Source organism: Micromesistius poutassou (assembly GCF_964030765.1).
Source record: "Micromesistius poutassou genome assembly, chromosome: 5".
NCBI lineage: Eukaryota > Metazoa > Chordata > Actinopteri > Gadiformes > Gadidae > Micromesistius > Micromesistius poutassou.
This window is the reverse complement of record NC_140275.1, coordinates 4420980-4443802: the sequence shown is the minus strand read 5'-3', so window position 1 is coordinate 4443802 and position 22823 is coordinate 4420980. Positions and strand designations below refer to the sequence as shown.

Genomic DNA, 22823 nt, shown 5'->3' with positions numbered 1-22823 from the left:
TATGCGCCTGAGTCAGACGGAAAGAGACAGACCAGTAAGAAACAGACCAGTAAGAGTAGGCGTGCTGACCAATCACGGCAGACTGGGCTACTCGTGAGAAAGGCTAGACTGGGTAGCCCCGCCCATTCTGCCTGCAATGTGAGTTCACCCTGCAGAAGGGTCTGGAGAAGCAATACATTTCTTTCCGCTTCCGATGCGCTTTTGCTGGAGCCAATCACCAAGCTGGCTTCCCACCCTGGCGCGCTATTGGCTGGTTTAGCATAAAGACGTGTAAATTGAAATGACAGCACCTTCCCCAGACCAGACCAAGACCCCTTGGTCTGGCAATAGCCAGGCTAGAGGAAGGCTGAAAGTGACATGATACAAAACAGAACGTTTTTGAAAGATGCTGAAATTGCAGAAATGAACAGAGTAAGAATAACAAGGGGCATTTTTAACATCAAGTCATGCAACCCTATTCTAGTAGTACCCCCAAATGAAATGATTAACAACAAAATAGCATAATATATAGGACCTTTAAACCACTTTCGTGACCATTCAGTACATAATTCCGAGTTTACGAGGTGCACTTCAATGCACCATGAAGTCCCTGCGCTATACCGTACAAAGCAACGTAGATGCGCAATCGCTTTCTTAAGTCGCTTCTCCCAAGTGCTGATGGCGTGCTGCGATAAGAAGGGTAAGAACAACGCAAGTCGCGTTAGTATTGCAAGCCGTCTTTCTGTCTCAGTTGAGTACATGTTTTTGTTTCTGCCATCGACTTGTTCATCAAGAGCCCCCAATGTCGTCGGTGTGGTTGTCGCATGTTTAAGAAAAAAACAGCATATCGTGTGTTGACATAGTTTGACCTAGTTTGTTTTTAGTCCCGATGCTGACTCTTCTCCGACGTCAAGAGGAATATCGACCGTTTCTTTGCTCTGGTGTGTGGGTGAAAGGCAGATTGACCGAAGGCATAACGCAAATACAAAGAAAACGCATTTGTCTGGGTTATCTACACAATTATTTAGTCTGCGAGGAAAGTGAAATGCCCAGAGAGCCTGTGATACCCGAAACCTAGTGGGTGTGGCCTAATGGACTACAAGGAAACGCCCCCTGAGGTCAACAGTGGACCCCACAGCAGATAAGGTGTCTGTCGTTTTACAGGATGAAGGATCTCCAGAGCATCGACAGCTCAATCTTAAAAGAGCTGAATCAATTTTGTGCAAAGGAGTCCAGCTTTCTACCCCGGGACTCAGGCCTGAAGCTGATAGAGGCGGCTCCGGCGGAGGTAACCCACTGACCTAGATATGATGGACTCTTATTTACAGATGTCTGGGCTTGGTTATACGGCTGGAAAATGATGCTGTAAATATATCAAATAAATTGTATTTGAACTAAATCCGTGTCTTTAAATAATAAAAGCTCCGTTCTTGTTATTATAATAATAAACAACGTATAAGGCTAATATTCAAAACAACTCAAATCAGTTGTGTTATGTTAAAGATATGATATAAGAACCCTGTAAAATGCCTGGACCAACAAAAAATATCAACAACAGCTATATGTTTCATTGTCAATACGATATGTTATTGATTAATTTTTTTACTAGCTGGTCAATAAAGGTAACTGATGTAGGCTATTGAATTGACCTGCTTTGTAAGACAAGCAGGCAAGAGAAACATCTGAATTTGGTCTAGTTATTGAATTCTGAGGTGATGAGCATGATTTGTATTTTCACCTGATAAATTATAAAAACAGTGAATTATCACATTTATGTTTTCATTCAGTGAAAACCCATTGATCTAGTCAAATCAAATGCCAATAAAGCCAAACTCATTATAATGACATTGTTTAATGATATTGGAAATTAATTATAATATTTAATGGTTCAAACCAGAAAAACATCTCCTGTAGGCTTATCTAATGTGGCAGCAGCTAGATAAGGCTTGGATTAACACTACGCTATATGTATATAGCTGGCAGGCTATACCCATTGCTGCTTCTACCCTAATGACTGAGTGTGCCTTACAGAACCACAACGCAGTATCAGCCAGATGCAGGGACGCCAATGTGGAGGAGCTGTGGGGCCTGAGTAGCTTCTTGGGCTACAGCACCCAGACCTTTGTTCAGGGTGTCAATATGCTGGACAGATTCCTCACCATCGTCAAGGTGTGTGTTTTTGTTTTAACAATACATGTGTAACTTCCTCACATTTTCAATGATTAGTTATTTATGTTTGGCACAAACGATTATTGACCATTGTTCACCCGTTCAGGTGCAGGCCAAGCACCTGCCGTGCATCGGGGTGTGCTGCCTCCACATGGCCGCCCAGCTGGTGGAGGAGGAGCGCTCCGTCTGGCCCACCCAGGAGCTCATCCGCATCAGCCACAGCAGGTTCACCGTGTCGGACCTCAGTCGCATGGAGAAGCTCATCTCTGAGAAGCTCTGCAGCCCAGAGCCGCGCGCCGTGACAGCCTTGACCTTTCTGTGCCTCTACCACGCCATCTTCGTATCTCTGAGCGCTGGGAGGTGAGGGCCGCTCACTCTTCTTCACTGTCATTATTGATGCCTTATCCCGGTCTGCATGGCACTGCGGGTCAAAACGTTTCATCACATCAGATGACTTGACTCAATTTGAAGGGAGGAGTTCCCAAGCATGGGCACCCTGGAGGCACAGCTGAAGGCGTGCGCGTGCCGGCTCGTGTTCTCCAAAGCTAAAGTAAGGATCCGTTTGCGGCCACATTTTGACATGTAGCATTGTTCCCTCTGCGTGTACCGACTCTCTCTCTGTCTCTCTCTCTCTCTCTCTGTCTCTCTCTCTCTCTGTCTCTCTCTCTTCCCTCCAGCCATCTGTACTCGCTCTCTCTCTCATCGCCCAGGAGCTGACAGCACTGCGGTCCACCACCGCCATGAAGGCCCTTCAGCAGCTTCAACAGTACCTTAAGGTAAACACGATCCAATACAGTCAGTGGATCTCTAAAGCATTATTAAATACCAGCACATTGTTTTAAGGTAATGTCTGGCCAAAGTCCCCATGGCTCCCAAATGTTATCCCAAATTGACGAGCATTAGTATGTAAGCTTCTTAAAAAAATGTTTTAGGGGGGAACTAATCTCTGTGGGCAGCGGTGGCGCCGGGTCTCATGTCTGGCAGTGGTTCTGTGGAGGGCGGACATGCTGCACCGTGGCTGTTACTACAAAGCTTTATTGGCATGTCTCTGTTGACGTCTTCACAGATCAGCGAGGGGGAGCTGCTCCAGTGGAGGGAACTGGTGGCCCAGTGCATGGCCCAGTACTACTCGGGGGAATGTACCAAACCAGACAACAAGAAGCTGGTCTGGATGGTGTCCAGGCGCACGGCCCAGAGCCTGCGGGCCAAGCGCTGCCACGTGCCCAGCCTGCCCAGCATCCCCGAGGCCGGCCGGGATGAGAGGTGACGGCCTGGGCAGCGGCACTCGGCGTCCTTCTAGTGGAAAGCAAAACTATCTGTTATCTATCTGTATCTACACTGGGCTACAAGGTGGTTTACTGAGTCAATTAAGAAGGTTCCGGTGATGAAGGAGCCGGTTTGGGACCTGTATCTGAAGTCACTTTGGATAAAAGTGTCTGCTCGTGTCTGTCTGTAAACTGTACCTGTTAATAGTAACAACAATAAGAGATTATTTAAATGCAGCCTCCTCTCCCTTCTGCCTTCAATGACGTGTTCTCCCTCCCCCCAGCGAGGACTGGTGTGAGGACATGAGCTGTGTGTGAGGACGGCCTCTACAGCGCCCCGGGGAGCGACGGCCGAGGAGCCTATGCCACCCCGTGACCTCTGTCCCTGTGTGGAGCTGTGGGTGTTGTGTGTTTTAGTCCTAACCTGTTCCGTGTCCTTACACTTATGCACCGGTGGAACCCAGTGTCTTGTTTACTTTTTTTTGTTTACTTACGATTCTGTAAGTAGCTTTTACTAATTTCAGTGGACTGAATGTCTCAGCAGCTTTATGTCAGTATTTGTAGCCGTGATGGTTTTATTTGATTTGAGACGTTCTCTGTGTCTGGTGTCAGGTTGTATGCTAACGTGATGTATTCCAAGAGACCTTCTAAAGCACAAATATGTGTTTGGTTGTTTTGCAGCAGCAGATGTTGAGCTGTTTTTTTTTAAAATACTGAAGACAATACATATGGTGTTACAGCTGTATAATGTTGAAGAGAAGTGATATGTAGTATGGGATGGTTGTGCCTATGTATGGAAGGACAGTGTATGCATGACATTGAATTATGAATGCACACGTTACTGTCTAAAATAGCATTGTAAAAAATAAAATATATATTTTCAAAAACGAAAAAAAAAAAAAACATCTAAGAAAGAGTACAAAAACATGTGTTGTCATGTGAATACTATATATTGTCTAATGTAAAAAAAGAGATTACCAATAATTTACCATACAGGTAGGACCTGTCCTAAAAAAATAAATCAAATAAAAACTGCTAAAAGATTCAGCTTGGTTCACGGGATTTTTTGCTAGATTGTGAAACGATATTAGGCGGATTTATAATTTCATAAGCACTCACTGGAGCATGTCTGGCATAAGCTGATGAATGGAGGGAGGTCCTCCAACCATTCATGTAATTATAAAACAAGATTTATTTCATACTAAGGGCTTGTCTGTGTTTGTGTGCGTGAGGGAAAGAGAGAGCGAAAACCCTCTCCTTGATTAAACGGGCTGCTACCGAGAGTGTGTTGCAGTGCGCTGTGGAACCACAGGGGCTGGAAGGAAGGAAAGTGAGCCTGATCCGCGCTGCAAGACATACGACCGACCATCATCCTCCACGCACAGCGCACAGATAGGCTATTTTTGCGTCGTTCATTTCACAGGAAAATATGAACTCGTAACTTCACTCGGCGACATTCTGTACGAAACCACAATAAGGAAAAGAACCCTGACCAAATCTCCCCCTTCCGATGACTGCATAGGCCCTGGCAGGGGAATGAGAAGGCACCAAGATGGTGCGTATCGCGAACGCCCTGGGTCTGGTCATCCTGAGCGTCGCTCTGCTCATCCTCTCCCTCATCAGTTATGTGTCGCTGCGCAAAGACAGCTTCCTCAGCTCCTCCAAGTACGACATGGGGGGTCCGAGGATCATGTTCCACGCGGGGTTCAGGTGAGTGGCTTTTCGATACAGTGTCGTCTTAATGTAATGCGAATTTGAATGAAAATGTGCAATGTCGGAATAGAAGTGAAAGCTGGATTTGGGCCTGTTATCCGAAACGTTCCTTTAAAATACCCGAATATGCAACTGAAAGTATAGGCGGCCAATTCTATTGATGGTCCTACCCTTTTCACTACACGTTAGGTTGTATAGTGTTTTCACCCGGTATAGTCGACTCTTTACATAAACGTCAACTAAGTGAATCAAACAGGAGAACTGTCCATGGTGCTAGGAGTAAAGTAGGCCATGGAACCGAAATGGGGTTCTTCACAACACATCCCAGACGGCCTTTCGAAGGAAATCCACACATTAATGCGTCCTATCCTCAGGTCTCAGTTTGCCATGAATTTCCTGGACCCATCCTTCATCCCCTTGACGAACGCACTGAACGAAGAGCTGCAAGGAAAACCCTCTAAATGGAAATTCAACAGGACTGCTTTTTATCTTCAAAGGTAAAATACTTCCACTGTATCTATCTCTGGGTCGTATGATTCTCACTGAAAGTGCTGCTATGAGTGTGTGTGTGACGAAGGCTTTAACCTCAAACATGTCTTCCAGGAAAGAGATCTTCCACTTCATCGACATCGCCAACAACTTCTCCCTCACCAAGAACGGCGTCCGCGTGGGTCAGTTGATGCACTTTGACTACTCCAGCAACAAGTACGTGTTCTCCATCAGCAACAATTTCAAGTCCCTGCTGCCCGACACGTCTCCCATCTACAACAAGCACTACAACGTGTGTGCTGTGGTGGGCAACAGCGGGATTCTCACCGGCAGCCGCTGCGGCAGTGAGATCGACCAGGCCGACTTTGTCTTCCGCTGTAACTTCGCGCCCACAGAGGTGTATTACAAGGACGTGGGCAGGAAGACCAACATGACCACCTTCAACCCCAGCATCCTGGAGCGCTACTACAACAACCTGCTCACCATCCAGGACCGGAACAACTTCTTCCTGAACGTCAAGAAGCTGGAGGGGGCCATCCTGTGGATCCCTGCCTTCTTCCTGCACACCTCAGCCACGGTGACCCGCACCCTGGTGGACTTCTTTGTAGAGCACAAGGGTCAGCTGAAGATAGAGCTGGCCTGGCCCGGCAACATCATGCAGGACGTCAACAAGTAAGAGGGTGAGGGAGGGGGACTCCATACACTGCCTTCTCTTATCACCAGCCAGACTTCAGAGTGGAGGAGGGCTGTGGACCTGCTATCTATTCCCAAACTTTTTTTCTGGGGACCCATTTTTTTTAAATGACAAACCATCGCGACCCAATTCACAAAAGGCCTTATCTATAAAATCGTGAGAATAACAAATTTGTGCATAAATGAACATGCCTGAACGTTTTTACTGCCAATTCCGCGTCCCCTTATATATGAACTTAAACCAGCCATTTCGAAGAGATAAATCACAACTTTGTTTTATGCACTTGTTATTGAAAACATAATACACGTATTAAATACTTTATAAATGAGACCAAATAAATGCATTTAGGCGGAGTTATGTTGTTATTGTTTTGGCTCTCATTGTTTTTATTTCCTCTCATCAGTAAAACGAACACAATGTATGCTAGCCTTTCATACTAGATTCAATGTTATCAGTAAAATGATCAGAACAACACAGTAATATCAAAAACATGCTTCTTGTTGAAAGTTTTTTTAAATGCTAAATGTGTAAAAAAAACCTAACCTAACCCAAAATATCCTGCGACCCACGTGCGGGTCGCGACTCAGTCTTTGGGAAAGACTGCTCTAGAGACTAAAACACCTAGAGACTAGGACGGCTGTGGACCTGAGGGGGTCACTCTAGACTAAAACACTTTAGACTAGAGACTAGGACGGCTGTGGACCTGAGGGGGTCACTCTAGACTAAAACACTTTAGACTAGAGACTAGGACGGCTGTGGACCTGAGGGGGTCACTCTAGACTAAAACACTTTAGACTAGAGACTAGGACGGCTGTGGACCTGAGGGGGTCACTCTAGACTAAAACACTTTAGACTAGAGACTAGGACGGCTGTGGACCTGAGGGGGTCACTCTAGACTAAAACACTTTAGACTAGAGACTAGGACGGCTGTGGACCTGAGGGGGTCACTCTAGACTAAAACACTTTAAATGCAAATTAAGTTATTAAGTATAATTGATAAACCAAGGAAATTGGAATCAATGGTGACCAACATTCTATAGTCAAGTGTTGGTGTTTGTTGGGGCGGTGTGCAAGTATCTTTACAGATCACAGTTTCCTTTACTAACTTAACCATTCCCTCCCACAGATACTGGAAGACCAAGAACCTGTCCCCCAAGCGTCTCAGCACTGGAATCCTCATGTACACGCTGGCCTCGGCCATGTGTGAGGAGATCCACCTGTACGGCTTCTGGCCGTTCGGCTGGGACCCCAACACGGGCAAGGACCTCCCCTACCACTACTATGACAAGAAGGGCACCAAGTTCACCACCAAGTGGCAGGAGACCCACCAGCTGCCCAGCGAGTTCAGACTGCTGTACAAGATGCATGGGGAGGGTGTGACCAAGCTCAGCCTGTCACACTGTGCCTAAAAATCTGAGTGAGAGGCTCCTACCTTCCCCTCCCACCCCACACCTCCACACCCCTCCAACCCGAGAGCGAAGCGGCTGTGACCCAGATACATCCCGCCCCTCCCCACATTTGCTATGGCGCATATACCACATGCATGATGGGCGCTGAGACATTTCAACTGAGACATTCCCGTCCTCTCCTATCCTCCTCCACGACAACACATGTATGTCAGCCCTTGCCGCCCGTGTCGGTAGCGACACTTCTCACACAAAGATGTCAAGTTTACTCGGGGGCTTGTTGTATACACCAGCCTCCGCTGGTGTATAGCGGCGTGGCCGGAACCAACACTGCTCCAACAATCACAGGCCAGATCCAATTAATTCCACATGCTATTTAATTATAGAGCATCTGACCATCTCTGCTTTGAAACAAAGGACTGGCTATTGATTTTGGAACGTGCTTTAAACCTTCTAGAAGGCCTTTAACAGGGCTGTACGCCGTATATATAGGCCTATATATAGGCCTTTAACAGGGCACGCCCACTCTGCCCTCTAAGCACTGCCTGATCTCAGGGATGGAGTTAGATCAGTGTTCTTTTCCTTTTTCTTTCTTCAGTCTATTCTACTATTCTATGTCTTCACAGTGGGAAATAATGTTTTTATTAACTTAGGCCCACTGGAAAAGTCAAAATTCAAGAACTGTAGGGGGCACAGATATTGGGTATGGTGTTTGTTTTGTTTACAATGCTGTGCTCCTGCAACAAGTCAGACCTAGTGTTGTTTCCAGCTGATTCTACGTCCTGCTACCGTTTGTTTTCCTCTACAGAATCGATAAAGTTTCAGAGTAAGAACCAACATTCCATAGAATAAGCCATAGGCTAACCTTATGACGACACAGAAGAGAAACAAGAGATTATTATAGAGGATTTAAGTATCAGCTGACGATTAAAAAGCCTTTTAACACACAATCAGGAAGTCTTATTTACAATATTTATAAATGATGACACATACATCAGACCTTGTCAATCCCTTTTATTACTTAAATTGAAACTATTACATGTTGAAACAAAATCATAGTTATGTAGATTATGTTAACAAAGGCAAAAGCTATTATTTTACTATCTATAAATATACTTGTATAACATTCGACTTTTGTGATATTTGAACAGATAAACCCACTGTTTTTATAACCCACTTGTGAAAGAGCATGATTCATTTGAATGACATTGCATGTGAGTGGCACTAACATATGTTAAAGGCTGTTTCTTTATTCCTATTACAACTTATTTGTATTGTTTATATTCGCATACGGCTAACATAATATATTATATAATATATATAATGTTATCAGTGACTTTATATAGGGGATGTTTCAAAGACATCTCTTCCTATATTTCACAGGGACCAGACCAGTAGTCTTGTTGGAGTACGACCCTCCCTTCGTCCTCCCAATCACACCCATAGTGAAAGCCGGCCACATGATCCACTCATGACTGTGCTCTTGTGTTGAAACACACGCGTTGGGCAAAGTTGTGTGGAAAAGTCATTCCTGGAGATGATGCCAATAGCAATTAGCGTATGGAAAGGACTACATTTATTTTGACAATGCAGTGTTGTTGTACATATACACACCCTTATTTTGTCTCACACAGTCAGAACAGATGTTTGAAATAATAGATATAAGATATAAAAGATATAAAAGTTATTTGACAGAGGAGAGCCCTCTTGACGCAGATCTGATGCCAAAACTTAAAGGATTCAATGTTAATTGAACTGCCCTAGTTGTGTGAATTGGAGACCTTGAATGTTCGGTCAGTACACCAAAGAGCACTATTCTGTTCCAGCGTACATTAGCAGTGACTTAAGATGTTGGATTGTTGTAGAGCATTTGGATTGGTTCTTTTTTGTATCGCTCAAATGAATGTTTTATTTTGTTTTCCAATTTTGGTTTTGGGAAGTACATAATGGCAGATAAATGTGGGGAAAGAAATGTTTGTGTCTGTATCTAACTTGGCTCTGGTCGATTATATATATATTGAAATAATGAATCAAAACATGTATAATCTGTGTTACTTTTTGCGTTATAAATCAAAGGTATAGGTGTATGTGTATTCATTCAGAAAAGAGATCATTCTTTTTTCATTACAAACAGGTTTCATTCCGATTACCCTTTAAAATTCACGCATGAACAATTGTATTCCATAATCCCCCCCAAAAAGTTGCCCATGTACACGTATAAAAGTCAAGATTTATGTAAAGGACTTAACATCTTGTTCGTTGTAACTAACATAATGGTTGTTTACCTATAAAATAGAACCAAGACTGAAGTGTTTATTTTTGTCACTTTGAGAATATACTCCCTGATAACACATGAGCCTGCATATCCCTGCCAGTCATGCTTCAATGTGTCAAATAAAAACAGTATTTTTCTCTAAGTTGACCATTTTTCAAATGTGGTTCATTAAACAACAGAACGATATATCATAATTAATCATTATTCCCTGCTTTGGCAGGGGCATTACATTAGCAATGCTGTGATGTTATTCAAATATTAAACTAAAAGGTTATACCGTGTATAACCATTATAAAAACTGGTCCCCTACCGTTCGTGATGATGATACTGTATGTTTTAATGCTAATCAAGACGACTTACCAATTGTAGTTCTATCAACCTTTGGGGTCTAAAGCCGCGTTCATACCAAAAGCGACGGGGCGGCTCGACTCCATACCAGGCGACAGGCGCCTGGAACGCGTCTATACGTTGACTTTGGCTATAAAAGGTCATAAACCAACGAGTCATTGTTGTGCTGTCTGCGAGGTGGGCGGGGCCTCAGCAGGAACGACCTGCTGGACCTCGGGAGACCCTGGGTGGTCTCAGGAGCCTACGATGTCCCCAACCACCCCAACATTATCTCCACTTGAACTCGCATCTCAAAACACAATGTGGGGAGGGAGGGTGACCCCATCACCCCCCAATGGGGAACATCAACATGTTGACATTTGTTTGATTTGTAAAACAAGGCTAGTTCTGGGAGTACAAAACGAGTCCAGCTCGTGTCCTAGCAGGCGCAGCCCCGCCGGACCGGCGTGTCCGCCACCTCCTGGCTGACGGTGGCGCTGCCGTTGGGCGCGGCGCCGCTCGGCTCCGCGCTCTGCTCCATCCTCTTCATCACCAGGCCCAGCAGCGCGCGCACCGCCTCGTCCACCGCCACGCCCGTGGTCGCGCTCGTCTCATAGTACGGGATCCTAGGGCCCAAAAGGAGGTGAGGAGAGGCCCTCGGGGCTCACCAGGCCCGTAACCCTTATTTATATCTACCCATATTGCGTTGTTTCCTTTTGCTGAAAATATTGTTCTATTTTTTATTATAAATACTGTAACCGGTGTTACCGTTCTTTCCCTGTACTACATCCTGAATGTGACGGATAGAGTTCTTGAATGTTCCTTAATGATATGTATACATCTAAAAGAAAACAATAAAATCGCTATACTCAAGTCGAGTTGTATAAATCATTAATCGCTAATAAAATCCCATTTCTAGACTAGTATGATTTATTGTGTGCATGTGAGCGTGTGTGTATGTGCGCATGGACGTGTTAACGCAGATGTGGAGTTTGGGAGCGGCTCAATGCTGCCGCCTGCTGGTGAACTAAAGGCAGGACGGAAGGCCTCTGGCACAGGTTGACGTGGTGTACCTCATCGATTAAGCCTCTGTGAAAAGTGTCAAATTATTTCTGGACATTTATTTCTTAGATCCAAGTCTCAATACAGGCTCTTCAATCCTGACCCTGCACAAATCACAGAACCTTCATCTCCACAGCGTAGGAGTCCATGGGCTTTATTCACCTGGCACCAGGAAATTAAGACTCTATTCCGCATTCAGTCCCGCCCACCCAGCTAGAGTTCAGAACCAAGATGGCTGCTACAGGTGTGTAAGGCCCCCGCTTGAACCCAGACTCCGGCCCCTCGTTGGACCCCCCCCCCACTCACCCGTAGCGGGCTGCCAGGTCTCTGGCCTTCCCCGCCTGGACGTCCCGGGTGTCCTGGAGGTCTGCCTTGGTGCCCACCAGCACGATGTCGGGGCTGTCGCAGTAGGCGTTGGCCTGCAGCTGACCTGAGGCCACACAAAGTGTTTATGTAATCAATCGATCCGTCGTTGATAGTTGCTATCCATAGCAATTTAAAGGCCATATCAACTCCTGTCTACCAGGGAGGATATACAATATTAGATTTGATTAAACGGTATTTACAACTTAATGCATTTATCCCATCACAAGGACCGGCGATTAAAGAATCCTGAAGCAGATTGCCTTTCATAAGCTCTATATATATATATATTTATTTATAATATATATATATATATGATGTATATATATTTATCTTTATAATATATACTGTATATATCTATTGATAATATATACTCTATATATATATATATTTCTAATATATATATATATATATATATATATATATTTATGATGTATATATTTATCTTTATAATATATACTGTATCTATATTTATAATATATATTGTATCTATATTTGAACAGACATACTCATCCAGTTCCTCACGTTGAGGAAACTCTGCTGGTTGCTGAGGTCAAACATGAGCAGGAAGCCCATGGCGTCTCTGAAGAAGGCTGTGGTCAGGCTCCTGAACCTGAACATCAACAGGTTGTATATCCTTAACATCATGTAATAACGTCTTCATCAGCCAGTAACTCAGTCATTCCAACCCGGGACGTGTGCACTTGGGTACGGGGAACTTTAGCAGGTTCAAGATAACTTGTTATATAATTATGTAATCAAGCATAAGTTATACACTTTGATATTTCTGGAATAGGCTGAATGTGTTCAAACTTGATTGTTGCTCATCAATTAAGTTTTCGTTTAAGAACCAGATAATCCATTTGAAACCCCTGATAATGAAAACAATAACAGTATGATATTAGTGAGGTGTGGTTTGGTGTTGGGGCCGAGGGGGCCCGTTCAGGCTGCTCACCTCTCCTGTCCCGCTGTGTCCCAGAGCTGGAGGTGGATCTTCAGGTTCTTCTGGGACGTCCCATCAGCCGCTGTCCCCATGTAGTTCTGGAGACCCCCCCCCCACAGCATTACTACATCAACACACCTCCCACGTGAAAATAAGATGGGCATGCCAAATCCACAAGGCATATATGGTATTAAATGTCAATGTTTTGAGAGCTAAAGCGTCTACATATAGGGCTATTTACATTGTTATGAATTATGTAAGGCCTAAGCCACAAAGGGGTGTACCGTTATTGAAATGGAATGAGTTACCAAGAATGATAAGATATGAATTACCTTAATCTGTAACATTATTATTCATTTTTAATCAACTTAATCAGCTATATATAATAATATATAATATCCGTTGTCAAGGAAACATCAGGTCGAAAGTAGTAATTGAAAAGTGAGTGACTCAGACTGTTGAGAAGCAGAAGTGTCCCGTGGTAGAATGATGACACACTCCCTTGGAGCTGACCATCTGTCATTAAGAGTGTCCTGTGTGGTCACCACTCACCACTCTCTTCTCCCTGAAGTCGATGCCCACGGTGGTGGTGAACTTGCGGTTGAACTGTTGGTCCGTGTACCGGTACAGGAAGCTGGTCTTCCCCACGCCCGAGTCTCCGAGTGCCAGCAGTTTGATCAGGTAGTCGTAGTCCCCGTCGACGGCCATCTGGCATCCAGAGTACGGGACCTTCCCTGGTGAATCAAGTCCCAGCCAGTAGAATCAGTGTCTGTTTGGTGAGCAGCACTGAAATACATTCACCTGCCATTCACAAAACCCTCTGTTACCTGAAACCTTATTCTCTGGTGGGTTCCATCGCGACTATTAGTTTGTGTAGTGCTACACTTTGTGTGTTCTCTGCTGTCCATCTTCATTTTGGAGTAAAGAAGTGTATGCAGGGTTTTTTTCAGGCTTTACTTCTGCGTGGATTAGCTATACCTGCCTATCCACCATTCAGTTGGTAATTTTTTTTTCTCCATTCTCTTTTAAAGATCAGATGAGGTGGGCCCCATACATATCTTCGCCTTGGGCCCCCAATTTGCTAAATGCGCCCCTGTGTGTCCTCACGGTGCTCAATAAGCGGTTAATAGCCCGACTCAGTGGAGTGAGGCGCCTAACGAGTCCACTCAACGAGAAGAGAAACCATAAAACAGAGAAATAAGCTGCATATCTGACATTCTCCGTCTGGGGGGGGGTGTGTGTGTGTGTGGGGGGGTGGGGGGTGGTGTGTGTGTGTGGGGGGGTGGGGGGGTGTGGTGTGTGAGGGGTGTGGGGGGGGGCGTGGTGTGTGTGGGGGGGGGGTGTGTGGTGTGTGTGTGGGGGGGGTGGTGTGTGTGGGGGGGTGGTGTGTGTGGGGGGGGGGTGGTGTGTGGTGTGTTGGGGTTGGGGGGGCGTGTGAGCCTCTCAGAGCTTATATGGACCCACCATAACTCTGTTGGCATTAGGAGCAGATCTGAGAACAGAAGCACATGACTGGAGCTGGTTTCCACATGAGCGGATCTGTGCACAGCTCCTCCCAACGACCACACGGCCTCACAGACAAAACCTCTTTCATATGACATCCAGGAGTGATCTTTGCATGACACTCACGTCATCGGCCTCATCCACAGTGACACTTAGAGCAGGGATGTGTGTGACCAATCCTAAACAGAGGAGTGCGTCTGTTTAACCTGATTCCTGTTTACTGGACAGGTCAGGCAGCACCTTTCTGACTTTCCGTTCATGTTTTATATTGTTTGGTTTTGGAGTCATAGTTGGTATTTTTTGTCCTTTTTTCTGACAATCAAATCATTTCCATTAATTACAATGAAAGACTGGGCACCTCCAGTGATAAATGGTTGAATGAATCCTAAGGATGAGATTAAAGCTACTGGGTACTAGCCTAGCGTTACAAACAACAAGGTGGATGACGAGGAGCCACAGGGCACTAGCTTCAAATGACAACTTCACAGATGTTATGAAGTTAATACAACTGTATTTTACATATGCAATGCATGTCAATTATGTCCTGGATAATAATTTCAAAAGCAAATATAGCGTTGTTTTTTTTTACCAATGTTCCATCAAGGAATCCAAAAGGATAGATAGAAGAATAAAAGGGCAGATCTTACCGATGTGTGTGGAGGGAGCTCCAGTGGTCCTAGCGCAACGATGTGATGGGACTGCTCAGCCGTTGGCTCACATGGGCTCAGGGAGGAGTTTGAGACTAATATGAGACCACAGATCTGTTCTGGGGTCAGCTGCTCTCAGGCCTGTTTCCCTCTACAAAATGGAGACCTTTGAAAACTGTATTGTTCCCTTCCACGAATGTGCAGCTTTGTGGATTTCCATGGACCTTGGCCAGCCGGGGAATTCTCAAGGAGCGAATCTGTTGTTTTCCATAATGGTTTTGCAATGGAAAGAGCGAACGTAGAGCTTAAGGGTAATTTAAGTACTGATTTAGGACTACATACTCAAGCACAAATTAACTCCCCATATTTAATCTACATTAATATTAAGTATCATTATATTAATATCGTAAATATCATTAATATTAATAAGCATAGCCATTTACATGTATTGAAGAAACAATCACTTTTATTGCCAAAATAACAAAAAAACAATGCTTTGATAAAATGAACCTTTCTTATGAACCATGAAGAGCCATGGACCACGTAGGGTACGAGGCCTAGCTGGGCTTAAAGTACTGGTACAAGTCGTTCTGCCGAGCGCCTTTAACCCCAGCCTTCCTGTGTTTGCTAGTAGACTTCCTCTCTGGTTTCACAGAGGAGGGCGCCTTCAGCAGAGCCTTCTGTTGCCTCCAGCCGACCATCAGCTCCCTCTGGACCTCCAGGGGCAGCTCTGAGAACACAGCCGGGTCCACGTGCCCTGGGACCTGGCCCCCGGCCCTCTGGGGGTCTGCCGTGGGGGGTTCTCCTGGCCCTGTGGTAGTCGGCAGCGTGTCAGACCCCTCCCTACCGGGGAGGGGATGGGAGTCACCGGGTGACCGGAGGGGGGGCGGGGACTGGGAGGCAGGGTCTGGGACAGGACCACAGGAGAGGGGTAGGGGCGTGGCGAGGGTACGGGTGAAGGCAGGGTCTGGGTCAGGACCACAGGAGAGGGGTAGGGGCGTGGCGAGGGTACGGGTGAAGGCAGGGTCTGGGTCAGGACCACAGGAGAGGGGTAGGGGCGTGGCGAGGGTACGGGTGAAGGCAGGGTCTGGGTCAGGACCACAGGAGAGGGGTAGGGGCGTGGCGAGGGTACGGGTGAAGGCAGGGTCTGGGTCAGGACCACAGGAGAGGGGTAGGGGCGTGGCGAGGGTACGGGTGAAGGCAGGGTCTGGGTCAGGACCACAGGAGAGGGGTAGGGGCGTGGCGAGGGTACGGGTGAAGGCAGGGTCTGGGTCAGGACCACAGGAGAGGGGTAGGGGCGTGGGGGCTGGCCGCCTGCTGGCCCATGCAGAGGGGGTGGGGTGGGTACGGGTGAAGGCAGGCGACAGCAGCTCCTTTTGGATGTCCTCAGGGAGCTCCCAGAACACATGGGGGTCCACGTTAGGGGGCAGTGTGAAGGTCCTGCCTCCAGGCGTCCAGCAGTGTTCAGGCGGCGGCTGTGTGCTGCAGGCCGCTCCGCTGTGCGCGCTGACATCCGGAGGAACAACCAGACTCTTTGTTGGCGCTGATGCGGGCTGATCCGCCTCAGAGGCCACGCTGCGCTCCGCTAGGGTCTTCATCTGGAAGTCATGCTCAGTATTCCCACACTGCGGCTTTCTCTCCACTTCCCGGGAGCGGCTGGGCGGACGCTCCTCCTGTTGGGAACACAAACCAGGGATACTAACAAGGGCTTGGTTCAGGACTCACAGGGGGTTCACTCTGGTATGCTTGTTGTCCACATCCTTTGTAACACAGGAACATTCAGCCTACGTTCACAGCGTATTAAACAGTATGGACCAACCAGACCCAAAGTCCCAACCCTTTAAAAAGCAACAAGCAATTGAATGAAGTGAACAAGCGCGTTATAAATAAAGTTTGAATTGATTTGAGGAGATGAGGTGAGTGTGCCGGTACGTGAGTCCGGGAGGGGGCCGGACTGCTGGGTGGGCAGCTGCCCAGCGTGAAGAACGACGTGATGGCCCCCTGGCCCGGGGCAGGGGCCCCCCGTGCCGGCAGCAGGTTGGTGAAGCAGACGTTGAGCAGCGTGAGGTGGAACGCCGCGCTTCCGTCCACCATCTTGTTGAAGAGCTTCATTGCCATGGTAACCAGATGCACAGTAGCATCGCTGCTGCCTGTTGGACCGAACGGAAGAGGATGAGCAAATAATAATAACAATATTGATTTCAATTATAAATATAGTAACCATGACGGGGTCCAACGGTATGACGATGGCCTAATGAATACCTGATGGTAAACATTATTTGATGCCATGTCTCAGAGTTGTTGGTTGAGGTTGGACGTGAACCAGCGACCCCATGGTCATGAGGCCGACGCAATACCAGTTATGGTGAGCTTGGTTGGTATGGTAATATGGCATTGGTATGCCTTAAAAACTGGTTTATCGGAAGTTAGAATATCAAAACAATCACCAACCATGTTTCTAAAGCATAGTGTGTCAAAATCCACTGTCAAACGGACGTTTGCGAAATTACGTGTGTACCGCTTTAAGGCCCAGCCTGCGTTGTAGAGAGGCCGTGGTTCATATATAGTCTTCAAATTTGGCATTGGTATACTATGTAATCTCCTCTTAAAGGACAATTCTGGTATTTTGAACATTGAGCCCCCTTTCTGGTTTGTCGAGGATAAAATAAGAGTGGTTGACACAGACATGTTGACTATTGGTCCTGTCTCGGGTATTTGGCTCATTTAGAATCGCCCTAATGGTGTTTGTTCATGTTCCAAATTAAGTATCGTAGCGAAATACAGTTTCTGTCGTGTTTTATTGCACATTTATCGCATTTTGTACATCCCATTGATTTCTGTTGGAAGACTCATTGCACGTTGACCAGAAAAGGAACGGGGGCTGTTTACGTTTGGTTGTAGTCTTTTCGCTCGGTTCTAGCCCTACTGTTGAGACGGAGAACCGAGCGAAAAGACTACAACCAAACAACAGGTTTGTGAATGCCCGTAGCCAGCTATTGTGAAGCAGACAGGGGCGATTCTAAATGAGCCAAATACCCGAGACAGGACCAATAGTCAACATTTTGGTGTCAACCACTCTCTTTCATACTCGACAAACCAGAAAGGGGGCTCAATGTTCAAAATACCGGAATTGTCCCTTAACAGCCATATTGGACAGCTGGGCCTACGTGTTTTTGACACAATGCTGTTTAAATGTGTTGTAGCGCTGTTTACATATGCATGTATTTCACTTTAAAATGTATATCTCTGCCGTCTTTCGCCTCATTGCTATGAATTTAACACCATGTAGTCCCACAGTTACCTGGTACATGTGTGTCAAGTTTGCAGCTTTTCCCACTTTCAGCACCAAAGGAGTTAATGTGTGGGTGTTTGGTCAAGTTGTGGTCACTGTACTATATCCAAATGGTCTGACCGTATGGGTTGCGATTTGAAAGCTGTTCATCATGACGAATGTGCAAGTATAACAAGTTTCATGCATATTGCACCTTCCTAGTGGTAATGGCAGCCTGTTGAAATGCTGAACTTCCAGGCCTTGTTATAGCGCCACCTATGTGTTATTCTGAACCATCTTTTGATTCCCTTACTCATTCTACGAGTTAAACTATTTTGGAAGTCAGGTTAAAAATAATAATAATACTAACGAAAACAATAGGCTTCCTACGTCATTTGTAGTAATTATTACTACTTTGTCCGCAATCAATATGGTTTATTGCAGAGACCTGAGAGATCTAACCAACCTGAGACCACCTTGTGTCCGAGGTGGGGGGGGGGGGGGAGACTCACCTGAGACCACCTTGTGTCCGAGGGGGGGGGGGACGGGACACTGACGGCTCTCCCTGCTGAAGCCCTTGTTCTCAGAGTACCTCCGGAGGGTCAGCCTGAAGGTCCGGGGCGCCCGGCCGTCTCTCTGCATCCTTGTTTCCAAACCAAGCAGAGAGATTAGAGTCTTGTGTGCCATCAGACCGTATCAACTGTAACCAGCGGTTACCAACCTCCCCACCAGACTGGTGAGCAGCTCTTGGGTCTTTTCTACAACTTCTCTAGTGGTGGTGATCTTCTTGAACGAGTCTTCATCGCTAAGAGACTAAAAGAACATGAGACCAGAACAATTTAAGTCATTTCAAAGCGTGCTGTAGCCTAGGTAGGATTTAAAGGTCCCATGCTACTTTATGGATGCTTTTCTATAGGTGTTAGTGGGCCACTAATACAGTATTTGAAGACACATCCCTGAAATTCAGCCTTGGTGCAGAATTACAGCCACTACGAGCCAGTCCCACAATGAGCTTTCCACAAACGTGCCGTTTCACGGTACCATGTAAGTGTTAACAGTGGATGGATCACAATGGCTCGGATTCATAAGATCAGCCGGAGGAGCCACCGGGGCTCCTCCGCCCTCGGCGGCGTTGCCCGGGATAAATAATAACTAACACAAACACACACACACACACACACACACACACACACACACACACACACACACACACACACACACACACACACACACACACACACACACACACACACACACACACACACACACACACTAAAAAGCTGCTGTTTGTTTCGGGAATCCATCTTGCCTGTGGATCATGTTCATCCTAGCTCTACTAGGTGTGCATGCATAGGCAAAGGGAGGGTTGAATGTACGTAGATCTGCAAAATCTTGCCCTCTTCTCTCTCTCTTTGAGACTCTCTAATCCTCCCTCCAGCCGTGTCCTACCTGGGGGGCTCCTGTGGGCACGACGGGGGAGTCATCGACGCCGAGGGACAGGTTCTTCAGACGCTGGCCAGTAGGGACTCCAAACTCCTTCACCAGGCCGGCCAATGGGAAGAGCTGCAGGTCCTGCACAGTCACCAATCCCAGGGCCTGGAGCCTCTTACCGGTCTGATGTCCCACCCCTCAGAGGACAGAACACCACTACAATGAGTTCAGCCTCCTAGGACAACCTTATCCATTTATACAACATATACAGTATCTCACAAAAGTGAGTACACCCCTCACATTTTTGTAAATATTTTATTAAATCTATTCATGGGACAACACTGAAATAATAACACTTTGATACAATGTAAAGTAGTCAGTGTACAGCTTGTATAACAGTGTAAATGTACTGTCCCCTCAAAATAACTCAACACACAGCCATTAATGTCTAAACCACTGGCACTGGCAAGTGAGTACACCCCTAAGTGAAAATGTCTAAATTGGGCCCAATAAGCTATATGCACGCAATACCTCCGCATTGGTCTCAGAATGCTTCTACAAATCCGGTTCCGGTGTTACACCGAATTCTGCGTCCATCAGAGAACGTCTAATATGAAGAGAGCTGGCACTCTCTGGTGACTTCCTGTTCCTGAACTGGTTGCGGTAACACATCTCTGTCCATGCGAGGGCGCTGGCGGGCGAGTGCAGAATGAATGGGAGTCGACGGGGTTTCACCCTCAAATTCCACTTTACTCAGGGTGTCATTTTTTGTAGTAATTTGAAAGTCACATTCAAAATGGGGGGCTAAAAGAATACACTCAGCCGAATATTGAATTTTCTATATTAAGTTCACTTATCTGTTCTAAAAATCTGTTCAAAAAGATGATGACGTCACTGTCCTGCTTTACGGCAAGTTCTCAGTCACTTTGGCATTTCTGCACACAGCATTCATTAGCAGAATGCTAGCGTATATGGCCAACAATGGCCCGAACTGTAAGAAATCGAAAGGACATAAGTACTCATTCATTCAACTTTTGAACTATAATCTATATTGAACTTGCAGTATCTACAATAAAATCTGTGATATTTCAACGACAAGCAGGTGAAAGAGATACATTTAGCCGTCTAGCCCCATAGACCCCCATTCAATCTGCACTCATGCGATCGCCCCCAGTGGAATTCTAATGGAACTGCAACATTTGTACACAAAAGTGAGAGATAAATAAAAGTGCCTTTTGGTGCCAGCGTGTTAGACATTAATGGTTGTGTGTTGAGTTATGTTGAAGGGACAGTACATTTACACTGTACAAGCTGTACACTGACTACTTTACATTGTATCAAAGTGTCATTTCTTCAGTGTTGTCCCATGAATAGATTTAATAAAATATTTACAAAAATGTGAGGGGTGTACTCATTTTTGTGAGATACTGTATAGTGTTCAGCAGACCATCAATAACTAATCCTACCTTGGTGCCATGATCCAACATGTGTGCGGTTTGAACTACTGTTGAATGAATCTTCTGTATAACACGTGGGTTGTATAGAAGACAATGTAGACTAAAGCAACATAACATTTTCTCTACCGGGAACTCTACGAAGGCCGCCGAGGTGGTCCATGAGGTGCTCAACGTCTTGGGGCAGCAGTGTGGTCTGCTGGTTGGGTTTGAAGGACCCAGACACAAGCTTGGCCAGCAGCTTATTGGTGGCGACCCCGGCGCAGCCGCTGAGGCCCAGCCTGCTGCAGACGGCCGCTCTGAGCTCCGCCGCGATGTGGGAGCCGACCGCCAGCCTCCGGTGAGGCCCAGGGTTAGTCTCAATGCCTGCAGAACATACGCAACAAGTTACACTTCCATTTGCTCGTCCAGTTTCAAAAGCTTTGGTTGTTACTATTCAGCACAGAACTGAAAGTTAAATGCAAATCATTTCTTCTAAATTGGACACTAAGCTGGTTTCATAATTAGTTTCAGTGAGACACCGGCCTGTGTGAACACGATGTAATGAAAGCATACCAGAACGGTTATAGACATGTCCCTGGAACGAGGAGCAGTGAGTCAGTCTCTTCTCTACCATCTCTGTGATGTCAACATAGTTCTCATCAAACCCAAGCCGCTCCACTAAGGGACAGTAGGACGTCAGCAGATCTGATGAAATCATCACAGCAAGGTGAGTGCGTATAGACAAAGCCACATTCAGTAAGAGATCAAAGCTTCTTTTTAAAATAATTAACATACATACAAATGTTAAATGACATTAAAACAATATTCCACGTAATAAGGTTGAATAGTTGCAACAAAGTAAAATAACATCATAAAAAATTGTATCTTGAAGCACTAATGATGACATACATTAGTTCTAACAGTATTGACAGTATTTTACATGACTTATTATTCCATGATATACATTATAACACAATAGAAACACTGAGAAACATGATTATTACACATTATGATTATCAGTGGTACCTGTGACTTGGTAGGACATTTCCCGGTAGTGTGTCAGGTCCTCTCCGGTAACCAACACAAGCTGAGGGCACTTCTCCTGAGCATCCACCACCGACATCAGCTTGGTCACACCTTGCTCCCTCGCCACGTAGTTACAGGTGACTACAATAGACTTCTGTTGAATACCTGCAGATATACACACAGATTTTGTATTTATTTGTTTATCAATGACCAGGACCGAGAGCAGGACATAATGTAAAAACAACGGCTACATTAAACGCTATATTTTAATCAATACGAGTGCACAATTTAAAAAAGGTAGATGCAGTAAGCCAGTTTTACCCAAAGGCACATTACGCAGAGCTGGATTCCTGAGCATCTCCACCTGCGCGTAAAAGCAGTCCAAGTCAAAGTGTAGGATGACTCTTTGGGGGGAGGCAGTCTGCAGTCTATTAAACCCAGTTCCTACACACAAAGCAATGACATTAAAACATGGATGGGCATTTATTCACGAGGCAGTACGACGTTGACTATTTATTTATCTTTTGGATTCCGGTTTGTGTTTAGCTCACCATAATCAGGACTGGGCGCGACTGTAAAGTCTGTCAAACCGGTCTTCCACTCGGTTTCATCCTCATCGCTATTATCGTCACTATTTTCCATTTCAAAGACCGTGAAATATTAACAAAAAAAGTTTGGAAAGTACAAGTGTAACGTTACTGGTGGACATGGATGTTGTTGTTACACATGTCTCCCAAGCACCACCTCTTCCTCCCCACGTGTCCTGAACGCAGCACCGTCTATAGTTGTGTGCGCAGCGCCGCCCCCCAGTGGCGCGGGGAGGT

General features: G+C 45.8%; 4 protein-coding genes across 4 annotated transcripts; 2 read left to right on the top strand and 2 right to left on the bottom strand.

Moving 5' to 3' along the window:
* Positions 1 to 627: 627 nt before the first annotated feature.
* Positions 628 to 4439, top strand: LOC311343497 (cyclin-G2-like). The gene is made up of 8 exons (XM_084468358.1): positions 628 to 679; positions 1144 to 1267; positions 2011 to 2148; positions 2255 to 2508; positions 2620 to 2698; positions 2826 to 2924; positions 3215 to 3411; positions 3698 to 4439. The coding sequence occupies exons 2-8, from the start codon at positions 1145 to 1147 to the stop codon at positions 3729 to 3731; spliced, it is 924 nt and encodes a 307-aa protein (XP_084324484.1). The 5' UTR covers positions 628 to 679; position 1144; the 3' UTR covers positions 3732 to 4439.
* A 526-nt stretch (positions 4440 to 4965) lies between these two features.
* Positions 4966 to 7718, top strand: LOC311342990 (alpha-N-acetylneuraminate alpha-2,8-sialyltransferase ST8SIA3-like; the record flags this gene model as incomplete). Its single annotated transcript, XM_084467841.1, has 4 exons — positions 4966 to 5123; positions 5501 to 5623; positions 5730 to 6287; positions 7436 to 7718. 4 exons carry the CDS (start codon positions 4966 to 4968, stop codon positions 7716 to 7718), a joined length of 1122 nt encoding a protein of 373 aa, XP_084323967.1.
* Positions 7719 to 10756: 3038 nt separating this feature from the next.
* Positions 10757 to 13493, bottom strand: LOC311342967 (ras-related protein Rab-27B-like; the record flags this gene model as incomplete). Its single annotated transcript, XM_084467815.1, is given in 7 exon segments — positions 10757 to 10943; positions 11686 to 11809; positions 12252 to 12355; positions 12698 to 12783; positions 13238 to 13447; positions 13451 to 13456; positions 13458 to 13493. Coding segments are annotated over 7 exon segments (753 nt in total).
* Positions 13494 to 15312: 1819 nt separating this feature from the next.
* Positions 15313 to 22728, bottom strand: poli (polymerase (DNA directed) iota). The gene is made up of 10 exons (XM_084468001.1): positions 22551 to 22728; positions 22321 to 22443; positions 22000 to 22164; positions 21547 to 21678; positions 21121 to 21357; positions 19556 to 19734; positions 18828 to 18919; positions 18619 to 18749; positions 16768 to 16985; positions 15313 to 16508 (listed from the first exon to the last, which is right to left on the bottom strand). Exons 1-10 carry the CDS (start codon positions 22639 to 22641, stop codon positions 15393 to 15395), a joined length of 2484 nt encoding a protein of 827 aa, XP_084324127.1. The 5' UTR covers positions 22642 to 22728; the 3' UTR covers positions 15313 to 15392.
* Between the last annotated feature and the right edge of the window lie 95 nt (positions 22729 to 22823).

Bases quoted from the DNA above. Each gene is read 5' to 3' on its own strand.
- LOC311343497 (XM_084468358.1), top strand. From the start codon at position 1,145: ATGAAGGATCTCCAGAGCATCGACAGCTCAATCTTAAAAGAGCTGAAT. The intron at 2,509-2,619 runs GTGAGGGCCGCT...CTCAATTTGAAG, and splicing joins GTATCTCTGAGCGCTGGGAG to GGAGGAGTTCCCAAGCATGG. The intron at 3,412-3,697 runs GTGACGGCCTGG...CCCTCCCCCCAG, and splicing joins GAGGCCGGCCGGGATGAGAG to CGAGGACTGGTGTGAGGACA.
- poli (XM_084468001.1), bottom strand. From the start codon at position 22,641: ATGGAAAATAGTGACGATAATAGCGATGAGGATGAAACCGAGTGGAAG. The intron at 21,679-21,999 runs GTACCACTGATA...TGATTTCATCAG, and splicing joins AATGTCCTACCAAGTCACAG to ATCTGCTGACGTCCTACTGT. The intron at 16,986-18,618 runs GTGAGTCTCCCC...TCGGTCCAACAG, and splicing joins CGGACACAAGGTGGTCTCAG to GCAGCAGCGATGCTACTGTG.